General features: G+C 33.2%; 1 protein-coding gene across 1 annotated transcript; it reads left to right on the forward strand.

Moving 5' to 3' along the window:
• Window positions 1–241: 241 nt before the first annotated feature.
• LOC146141438 (zinc finger protein ZPR1-like) lies at window positions 242–11255 on the forward strand. The gene is made up of 10 exons (XM_083389820.1): window positions 242–390; window positions 1354–1515; window positions 2447–2608; window positions 3552–3638; window positions 4803–4925; window positions 5485–5619; window positions 7442–7563; window positions 8256–8412; window positions 10608–10725; window positions 10961–11255. Exons 1-10 carry the CDS (start codon window positions 289–291, stop codon window positions 11098–11100), a joined length of 1308 nt encoding a protein of 435 aa, XP_083245946.1. The 5' UTR covers window positions 242–288; the 3' UTR covers window positions 11101–11255.
• The last annotated feature ends 511 nt before the right edge of the window (window positions 11256–11766 follow it).

Here is an 11766-nt window from a genome sequence, read left to right on the forward strand (position 1 = left end):
TATTGCGAACAAACAATTTCTAAAAGCGGAATGAAGTTTTTTTTTTTTTCTTGTACTGTTATAAATAATATATATTTTGATGTATGAAATAGATTTTAGATCTTAATCCACCTATCTATCATATTTCGGGGTAAACTCTAAAACACCCATTAAGTCATAAGGTTAAATGCTTTAAACAATAAACCAATCTTAGTTAACAATTTAACCAAGTCTAACACATAAAATTTTGTTTCGAGATCAATTATTATAAAATTTTAGTAAGATTACAATTGACTGCTTTTTATAAGTATGTCGGGAACCCCACAAAATGTGAGTTTATTTAATCCTCTTTCCGGGGAAGATGACGGTGTTACAGAAATGGAAAGTGTTTGCATGAATTGCAACGAAAACGTGAGTTTAATTATGTTTGTAGATAAAATTTTGAATGATAAGAACCAAGGCAAGTATAGCAAGTGGGGCAAGTTTTTTCAACTAACCAAAAGAGGAGTCACTAGTCTCCACAATGTCTCCACAATATTTATCAGCTGTGCACCATCCTGACTGCATTCTACAATTTGTGGCCGCCAAAGATTTACGCAAAAAAATTTTTCGGTTGAAATCCTACGCCAAAATAGAGCAATATATATGCCAAACACGACAATTAGGTAAATTCACTTTTGTAAATTCACTAGTTGTTCCACGTCAAAATGTTTATTCCTCGCCAAATGACGTCACTGGGGTGGTTTTTGGCTAGCATTCCACGCCAAATATCTCCAGCTGGGAAGGTAGTGGAATGCAATCGGGTGCACCATTAGGTTGAAAAGTTAGGCCAGTTGGACTCTCAGCCGAAGCCATGCATTTTATTGGAAATTGCCATGAAATGTCACATTTTATTGGAATTTGCCATGAAATGTCAAAAGTCACGATTAAGGTTTCTGGGACTTGTTACCGTCACAGGAAAATTTAGAAATACTTTAATTTAGAGCCACACAATTTTATGCTACATAAAAATCGCAAGGTGTCCAATCTGGTGCATTTAAAAGATCTCATTAACACCTACCATACTTTTAAGGTTCATGGGTAAAGTTTAAATCACTATTATACATATTTAAATGATGTTGTTTAAACATATCGTTTTAAATTACAATTGCTAAACAAATTGCAAGGCCTGACTAACTCCTTAACCAACTTATTTGATTTAAGAATGAATAAATGTTTTACAATCACTGAATATCTAGCCCTCATTTTCTTACAGTATTTAAAGTTTTAGCGTTACTTAGAATTTTGTATTTTACATTTTAGACATTATGGGCAATTTAGAATTGGGAAAAAATAGGAAGTATGGCCATCTAGACTTTTATTAATTTTTTGCAGGGTGTCACCAAACTTCTTTTTATCACCATTCCATTCTACAAAGAAGTCTTAATCAGTTCGTTTTCATGTCCTCATTGCCATCTCCAAAATAGCGAGATTCAGTCTGCAGGAACTATACAAGAAAAAGGAGCCACGTTAACATTAAAAGTTACTCGAAAGGAGGTGACATTTGCTTGATACAAGAATCTGTAATGTAGCTTGAAAGTTAATATCAATGTCAGAGAGTAGATCGACATAATCTTAATAAAGATGTTTCAATACGCACTTGTATTATCATCAGTTAAAAAAATAGTCTTCATAAATTAACTGATACAAATTTACTAAAAAGCATTTTAGTACACTATGCACGGATCTGTAATAAAGCTTGAAAATGAATGCCCAAGCTAATTAGGCCGAGTAAATCAACACAATCTTAATAAAAACGTTTTGATACAGAATTTTATCGTCATAAGTTAATGTGTTCATTTATTAAGAGCTGTACGTAGAAGTAAATGGATACAAATAATTGTATTTGTAAATAAATAAATTATTTTTCCGTTCAAGTCACATTTTTTTAGTCTAGTAGTGTTTTTCTTGTTTTGAATTTGTTGTTTTTTGAGTGTGTCTTTTTTCACTAGGTAGATGTAGAGTAGTATTGTAGTGTAAGATCACTGTACACACTGTAGGCAGAAGCATAGATTTATTTTAATGCATATCGGTACAGTTTATTCCCGCGTGCTTGAGCTTGACACATGTGCATTTATAGAGAGAAATGAAGGTAAAAAGATCGCTTTTCGTTTTTTCCTAAAATTTATCAAGGTAATCACGAACCCCCAAATGCTTTTTCACCCCAGGTTGGGAACCACTGCTCTAGGGTTTGGCATTTATTTTTAAGCCACATTACAGATCTGCGCATAATGAACCTAACTTTCGTAAAAAATGTGAAAAAATGTTAAGAGATAATTAGATTTAAACAAATCAAAATGTTGTTTTCCAGGTCATGTTATAGCTGTCCCGTAAACTGGGGATGGAATTTGAGATGTTAAAAACTAATTAGTCAGCTTTGTTATCTGAAAATGATGGTGTTTACCAACTTTTCTTTGTTTATAAATAGGACATGAACCGAGAAATTGTGCGGTCCGATAGCGCTTCCGTAAAAATTCCCGAACTTTCCTTTGAAATCCCGTCCTCGTCACAAAAAGGAACGTTGTCAACGATTGAGGGAATCATAACTAGAGCTATTGACGGCCTACTGCAAGAACAACCACTAAGGAAAGTTAGTTGTAAATCAGATATCTCTTAACTTAATCTATATTTTATTGACACTAGTCTAATTAGTAGATTAATAATTGTGTTTCTTGAGAAACACGATCGATTCAAAATCACCAAAACAATATTTTTAGTGTTTTTTTCAGGTAACAGCTACTTTTGCATTAAAAAATATCTTTTAACTTAATCTATATTTTATTGACACTAGTCTAATTAGTAATTTAATAATTGTGTTTCTTGAGAAACACAATCGATTCAAAATCACCAAAACCACTTTTTTCAGTGTTTTTTTTTAGGTAACAGTTACTTTTGCGTTAAACAATATCTCTTAACTTAATCTAAATTTTATTGACACTAGTCTAATTAGTAATTTAATAATTGTGTTTCTTGAGAAACACAATCGATTCAAAATCACCAAAACCACTTTTTTCAGTGTTTTTTTTTAGGTAACAGTTACTTTTGCGTTAAACAACATCTCTTAACTTAATCTAAATTTGATTGACACTAGTCTAATTGGTAAATCAATAAATGCGTTTCTGGAGAAACATGGCGATTGATTCAAAATAACACAAAAATATTTTAGTGTTTTTATGTATGTAAGTGTTACATTTGCTATGCAAAAATGCTTACCCAATAAACAAACAATATTTATCTGAAACCTGTACACATTTTGTAGTCTGTAATAACGCCTTTAAATTTACAAATTGAACTGTGGATTTCAGTGACAGTGTAAAAGTATTATCTGAGTGTATGTTTCATTGTGATAAATGATATAGAAGGAAGTGTAAATACTGGTCAACGATTGTTTAAATCAGTCGACGACTTTTGCTCATGTTCGTTGTGCAAGGCAGATTATAATTTAATACTAATATTGTCAATTATGAATGTATATAAACACTGGAATAACTGGTCACAATACTTTTTTTTAAGCATGACTTCTTTATTTTAAGGCATTGCATCCGGAGACAGCGGAAAAGATCGAAGCATTTGTTGAGAAGTTAAAGGCTTTGCTTACAGGAACGGAAACATTTTCAATTGTAAGTCCATGTATATTAATTTAACCATTTCATGTTTTGTCTAAATAATAACTAAAAGACAACTTTTTTTTATATAATTAATTAAGCTTTATGAAGTACAGAAGTTTTTTTTTGTTGTATTTACCCTGAATACTGCAATAAAGTTTTAGAAAAATCTAGAGACTTATTTGTGATTGGTGTCATAACTGATTGTTGTTTTTATTTGTAATTAGAGATAGACCGATAATATCGGTCGATATTTGGCTTCTACCGATATATCGGATATATCGGTATCAGTAAATGTAGGCCGATACTTTTGCCGATATTTTAGTATGAAAATATGATACAATTTTTTCTGTACAACAAACAACTTTGCATTTTTTGATCAAAATATTTTGGTTTTAGCATCATGCCAAGTTAATTATGATAAATAATTATAGTTTATTGATCAATAGAGGTTTAATATAATCTACGCGGTTATTTGGATTTTATTTTAAATTAATCCAAGCTTTGAACATTTTCCAGGTATATAAAAAAAATTGGTATCGGTCTATCTCTATTTATGATAGCCTTGTGGATTACTCTTTAGACAAGTTTACCCATATACTCTGGCCCTAAATGCGGAGAACTATATGTAATAAAAGTTAATTATGTTTAAGTGTGATTGGAAAACCGATAAGGTCGCAAACGGTAATTGCAAAGGTGGAATAGAATATAATGGTCAAGTATGTTTAAACCATGTATTGCGAGTGGATGAATGATATATTACACCCCTATGAGTTAATTGCTAACTATCCACCTTAGTTTAGTTACGTAAAATGTGGAATGTAGATTCGGAGCCCGACTCTAGACTCGAGTAAGACTCGTGCGCAATGCACAGCACCAAATTCAAAACCGGTTGGGCCGCAAACTTTACATTGTAAATGTGGAATATTTTTTAATCACGTATTGTGGGTGGATGAGTTATGTGACACCACTGTGAGCGGATTGCTGTATATCCACCCTGTTTTAGTAGTATGGTTATAATGCAGACTGTAGACATAGCTGGACGGGGACATGAAATCGACAAAAGTTATACTTTTTTTTTTTTTTTTTTTTTTTTTCAGCCAGAGTCGAACTCGGGTTGTTTTAGCCCGACTGTGCAGCCCTGGTTGTTATTTTTTTTACCAAAAAACATGGTTTCAGGTGATTGACGACCCTTCTGGGAACAGCTTTATTGAAAACCCGTTTGCTCCCAAAAACGACCCGAACCTGAGCGGCAAATATTACACCAGGACTCTAGACCAGGACAAGGCTCTTGGGATAAAGGTAAATCTTTTATAAATAACTTTTAGAAAAACTTTTTAAAAAATACAAATAGCTTTAAAAAAATATATTAGAAAAATTGTAGTGTTTTGAGACGCTGGTGAGAATATCAATAGTTGAAGCAGCCTTACAACTGTAGTTTATGTAAAAAATATTCTGAAATAAAAATAAAATGTAAATGCTTTTGTTTGCTAAATAAAGTTTATAAAAAATGAACAAGGGCAAGATTTTGATTTTTTATTTATATTGATGAATGGTATTTTTACTTTAAGAAAGGTGGTAAAGTATTTGCGCGAAGCCAAAAGAAGGGTTTTCTATGTTTAACCACTTTTTAATTAAAGATTTACTGTTCATTTTAGGTTTGTGTGTTAAGTTGAGTTTAAGTTGAGAATATGCCTTTTGTTTATGTAAGTAACTTTAAGTAACAATTGTGTTGTTAAAATGCTGAGTTGTTAAATATTCTCTAATTACAAGTGTAAATCAAGGGCTAGCCTTTGATTTAAAAAAATGGAAAAATGGCCTTCTTACATTTAGGAGAAAAACGTATTGTTTAATTTTCTAGGCTGACGATTTCGTTGAGGAAGAGAAATCGTTGGAACTTCCGACCAAATCTGGTGGTCTGGATTTAACAGATGAGGTCGTGACCTTTGGGACGGTCTGCTCTAATTGTAACGCGTCCAGCGAAACACGCATGAAGGTCAAATGTTTTCAACATTGAAAAATAGATTGCTGTTAAAAATAAATGTACGACGGCTTACAATCCCGGCACATTCAGTGATAAATATTAATTGACAATATGTCGGTGTATTTCGCCACTAGTTGTGTTCACCGCTGTATGATGAAGAAAATATAAAACAAACCAGCAGAAACGAAATATTTATTGCAATGAAAAGATTAACGACAGTTTCTTCATAATTCCACTAATTTCTCTTTACACATTTCGTCTCTTATGTAATCCCAGGTTTGAAATGGGCAGACATTTTAACGATAAAAAAGATTAGTTAAAGAAAAATTGTAGTTTATTTATTTGTAAAGTACAAGGCTGTAGACCAGTGGTTCTCAACCGCCGGTCCTCAACTTTCCCGCCGGTCCTCCAAATATATTACAATTTTATATCTCAATTGCAAAATTCAAGATGTCAAAGGCTTGTCCATCAAATTTAGAACTTCGCCAGCTACGTAATTTGCGGCATTGTCACGTAACATAGAGTTAATGGTCTATTTGGGACTTCATTGTACGTCACAAAGCTGAAAAAGTGTTTGTTGGCTACAACTCGTTGTTTCAGTTGCATACTGTTGCGTAATTAAATTTTGGGTTGATTTTAATTTTTGAAGGTCCACCGGTCCGCAAAACTTGTTTTAAAATTTTACCGGTCCGTAAGCTATAAAGTTTGAGAACCACTGTTGTAGACAACCTTAATCAGTGTTTCTCAACCCGTGACAGTGAAGCTTTTGTGACACAATTGTCTTTACTGAACACAACACAAAAAGACAATAGCATTAATAAATTAGAATTTAAATAATATGAACCATATCTCCATATTGCTACCGGCAATTTTGTTTATATCCTTAACAGGGCTGCGGAGTCGGACTCGGGACTCGAGTAAGACCTCGTAAAACTACCCGAGTCCCGAGTCCGCCATGCGCATGCGTAGTAGCAAAATTTTAAAACTGATATGGCCGCCAAATGGAAATTGTAAAGGTGGAATATTATATTGTGGAATATTTTCAAATCATGTATTGTGAGTGAATGAATTCCACGACACCCCTATAAGTGGATTGCTGAATATCCACGTTATTTTAGTTACGTAAATTGGTGAAATACAGGCTGTAGAGTCCGGGCCGGATCGCACATTTGACCGGAGTCGGACTCGGGTTATTTTTAACCGACTCCGCAGCCCTGATTCTTAATAAATATAAGCATGTGACAAAACCAAATCAACTGGTCCCACAATTTTTAGTCGGACCCATTGGTTGAGAAATACTTTAAAAAAACTGACTTATCAGATGCCATTGTCCTTTTCCTTCTGTCTGTATATTTTTAGATGACAGCAGAATATTCCAGCAACGCTAAAAGATCTATTATTAAGATATTTTAATAGTGTCTAAACCCGAATTACTAGCTTGGCGAGAATATTCAGTTGTTACTGATCAGGAATTAATTTCGACATTTATCTTGTAATGGTCAAGGTGATTTCCATTTTCACACCTTTAGTGTAACATTGTATAAAAAGTGTCTGACCTTAATTGTTAGCATTGCTATATTATTCTGCTATTGCTGATCAGAAATTAAGGTCGACATTTATCTTGCAAGGGTCATGGTGATTTCCATTTTCACATATTCAGTTCAACCATAATCTCATATTCAGTGTAACATTAGTAGTTAAAAAAACGGATTTTTAGATTTTAGATTTTCAATTTTTAGTATTTAAGGGGGGTCAAGGTGATTTACATTTTCACATGTTCAGTGCTACATTGTTAAAATGCTATCGTCGTATTGCAACTGTCTACATTTTTCAGATGGTGAAAATCCCACACTTTAAAGAAGTGATTATAATGGCGACCGATTGTGAGAATTGTGGAAACAAAACGAACGAGGTGAAATCAGGGGGAGGTTTTGAGGGAAAAGGAAAAAAGACCACGTGAGTATATTTTGTTTAATTTTTGTTTTGAAATGACCTAAGTCACAAATGTTACGGGGTTTCGTTACTTGAAAGATGTATTGCATGCTTAGCCAAATGTTGTGCGCTAAGTCGATTATTTAGTCGTACCATTTCAAAAACATCACACAGCATTGTATTTTGTTTGCATGTTAAATACAAAGGGCGCGCGTGCAACTTCTCACAAAACCTCTTGACGTATAAGGGTAAAACGTTTTCAAACATTTATAGAGCAATAACCTGCGGAATAATTAAAATCCAAATAAAGTCATTTACAAAATTAGTGAAGTCCAAGTCAAGTATTTTTGAATAAAAAAACGTCAACTCCCAATTTAGTCACAATTAAAACAAGTCCTTGTCATACAAAATTAAACTCTAAACTATTAAAATTGGTAAACTTGCCAGACTATGAGCAAAATAACAAACACAACGTTTAGCAAGAAAATTGTTTTATGTGCAAAAATAAAATAAATAACCTAATTTATGCTTTATGAAAACATTTCATTTCAACCCATGAGTCAAGTCATTTCGCCCAAATCTCAAGCCATTTAAAAACAGAGACTTAAGTGCACTGCAAGGTCATTATAACACGGGTATTTGGGGCGCCACTGACAAAAGTTGAGAAACATTGATTTATTATTTTTGTGTCTCATTAGAATCATTTTTTTTTTCAGGTTAAAAATCACATGTAAAGAAGATTTGTCGAGGGATGTCTTGAAATCGGAGACTTGTCACATCGAAATCCCCGAACTGGAATTGGAAACCGGATCGTTGGCAATAAGCGGCAAATTCACAACCGTTGAGGGACTATTAAGGGACTTAAAGAAAATGGTGTGTTTTTAAACTCCTAACTGTTAACTTTATTTCTTCTTCACTTTGTTGCTTTTAAAACCGGGGCCACCAAACATTTTTAACTGGGCCGGATAACTGTTAGGATTTACTATCACAGGCCGGATATAAATGTTTTTGTCAAACTTTATCCCAGTGGTTCTCAACCTTTTATGCTTCGAGGCCCCCTTTTATAGGCTCCTAACCCTCGTGGCCTCCATGCTTATAAAAAAAATACATCAACTAATGATAAGGCGAAAGTAATTGGCCTTCCGAAAAGGCGCTAACACAACATATATGGCTACATTTGAAAATGCAGCACATTAATTGTTTTTCGCCACAGCGACAGGCGGTGTAAATCCAAACTTTACGCGATAAAACGAATAAATTATATCGTTTCCTATTACCCGACATAAACAAAAGAACTTTTGTAATACCATGACCTTGCTGGAGAGGTATGCCCGTGGCCCCCCAATCACCGCTCCGTTGCCCCCCAGGGGGGCCGAGGGCCACGGTTGAGAAACCCTGCTTTATCACCGATCGTTGTACAAAGAAAATAAAAATAAGTAACAAATAAAAGCTACAGAGCCTTAATAAATTGTCGAACAGTTAAACATTCAACTGTACTTTGTCTTTATAAAGAAAATATTTCGTTACTTAAGAGTTGATATCTGCATAGAATTTAAGTGATGAAAGAATTTGTTTTCAGCTTTTGATATCGTCATTATTTTTCTATAACAAAAATTCGACAACAAAATTTTGCCAGAAAAAAATGAGCTTGACTTTGTGCTGCTTACAAATTATACAGGAGATATTAAATTTTTTTCTTCTCAACATTTTGTATTTAAATTTAGGCCTCCGTTGAAAACTATTGCCTGTCCCCGATCGTTAATCTATGTTTGTCATTGTTATGTTAAAAACGCCTCTTCGAGATAAATATATAAAAAAAACTTGAATAAGTTAAAGCACAATCATTCTTTGTTTTATTACTTTAACCATCTTCAATATCGATGCAACTTATTATTTTGATAATTTAAAACAAAAACATAACATTAGATTCCAGTTGTTAACACACATATGTGTGTACATATGTTTCATTGAAACATAACGTTTTGACTTTATATGAAAGATTCAAAAGAGAATTGATCTTTAACATTTAAACAAACTGATTTTCAATATTTAAACTTTTCTTTTTTTTCGCTTATTTTCTTTTTTTTTCACTTATCTTCATTGTAGTGACAATAACATGGTCCAGATATATTTTTATTAAATTAATGGCAAAGCCTTGTGAATTTTAGTTTTTTATACAAGAAACAAAGTAAAAATTCAGTTATTTTTGTTTTAACTGTACAAACCTGGGCAGAATTTTAAAAACAACTTTAAAACTTAAAGCCATCTGAATGTCACAACAATGTCGGCCTAGTTTTTGCAAGCAAAGCAGACAACAATTTCCTGTTATGGCTTGCTATTTGGCAATTTGTTATCACAACTTTTTAGTTTACATAAAATACTTGAGCATTTTTGTCCTGCGTTGCACACTAACACTAGTCTATAAATTTTCAATTTTTTTATTAAAAATACGAATATTTAGATTTAGATTTTCATAAAAAGGCCCTCAAAAGGTAACCTTTAAAGCAGGGGTGTTCAACTCAAACATGTCGACGTGCCAATTTGTATCTTTTAACTTCTTCCCGTGCCAAAGTTTAGCAACTATTGTTTTTGTAATATTAAAAGCGCTTTTTATACAAAAAATAAAAACAATATAATGTTATAATATCAGAAGTAATGGTTTGTTGTCGTAATTGCTGGGATTGTTTTGTATTGTGACTCAACAATGACAATTTGCTGTATAACAAATTTAGCTTCTTTGGCAATTGGTTGTATTTTTTGGGGGCTTGCGTGCCATTTTTTATTAGGTTTTTTATTTAGGCCTCATGTTGAACACCCCTGCTTTAAAGGTAACTGTATTTCATTTACCTTACATAATATACTTCAGCATTTTTGGCCTGCGTTGCACACTAACACTAGTCTATAAATTTTCTATTATTTTTTATTAAAAATACGAATATTTAGATTTAAATTTTCAAAAAAAGGCACTTAAAAGTGATTAAGCTTTAACGTGGCTGACCTTTAAAGGCAATTGTATTGGATTTACAAGCTTTTGTGGCCAGTTATTTTATTTTCTGTTTTTTATTTAGATGGTCGAGTCGAACCCTTTTGTTGGAGGTGACAGCGCAACTTCAACCAAACTAATCGCAGTTGGGCAAAAGCTCGAAGCTATCGCAAATGGGGAACAAATGTGCACGTTAATACTTGGTAAGCACAAGAACTGTTCTATGTCTAATCAAACTCCAGTAAACATGTAAAATGTTAAAAATCTGGTAAAAGTCTGTTCCAGAAGAAAAATTTAACTCTGTTTGTGCAAAAATCAGGTATAACCTCATTTAACTAAAAATTCCTTCATTTAACCCAAATTTCCTTTAAGTGCTGGTCAAGTCAAGTTTTGTTTTTTTAATTTATCAAATTTTAAACAAAATTTTGTTATTTTTAGACGACCCGACGAACAACAGCTTCGTGCAGAACATTTACGAACCTGAACCGGATCCAAATTTGACGAGCTACGAGTACGAGCGAACTTTTGAACAGAATGAAGAGCTTGGAATAAACGACATGAAAGTGGACGAATACTGATATTTTTCCATCCTTTCTTGTAGTGCTTGGTTTAAGTATCATGTCAATATTAGTTCCAACATTAAATTGTGTTTTCGTCTGCCCAATGTGGTTTCTTAGTAGTTTTTTTGGTTTCAACGATTTGTGCTTTTTTTGTGTCCCCTGCTACTTTACAAAACAACAAATTTAATGTAAAATACTTTGGTTCAATTTTCAGATAAAAGCAGTTAGTTGTATTTTTTAGAAAGGATCATTTGAGTGACAGGCAGGACTGCGGAGTCTGTTAAAAATAATTCGGCCAAAAAATTGATTTCGCTTCGGGCTATCCCTCTACAGCAGGGGTTCCTAACCTGTCGTACGCGTACCACTAGTGGTACCGGTACGCGAAGGTTTTTAAGGTAGTACGCAAGTAGCTTTCGATTTTTTCACAAAAACCTGGATTTAAAACTTTATATTTTGTTTATCTGGTTTTGTTTACATAACAAAAATCCATGAAGCCCATTCTTGTTGTTACGTAACTATTCATGTTGTTTCGAAACAATGCGATCTTCAAGATACAGGCCATGTCAATTGTCGACAAGGAGCACAGTTGCTTAGTAAAGCGTACAACGCTATGGGACAGTCGGCGTTAATTATGTCAAATGATTGCTCTTGATGATATAATCTACTGTTTTATAGCTTACTCTA

This window comes from Ascidiella aspersa, chromosome 5 (assembly GCF_963924565.1).
Source record: "Ascidiella aspersa chromosome 5, kaAscAspe10.2, whole genome shotgun sequence".
Taxonomy (NCBI): Eukaryota; Metazoa; Chordata; class Ascidiacea; order Phlebobranchia; family Ascidiidae; genus Ascidiella; species Ascidiella aspersa.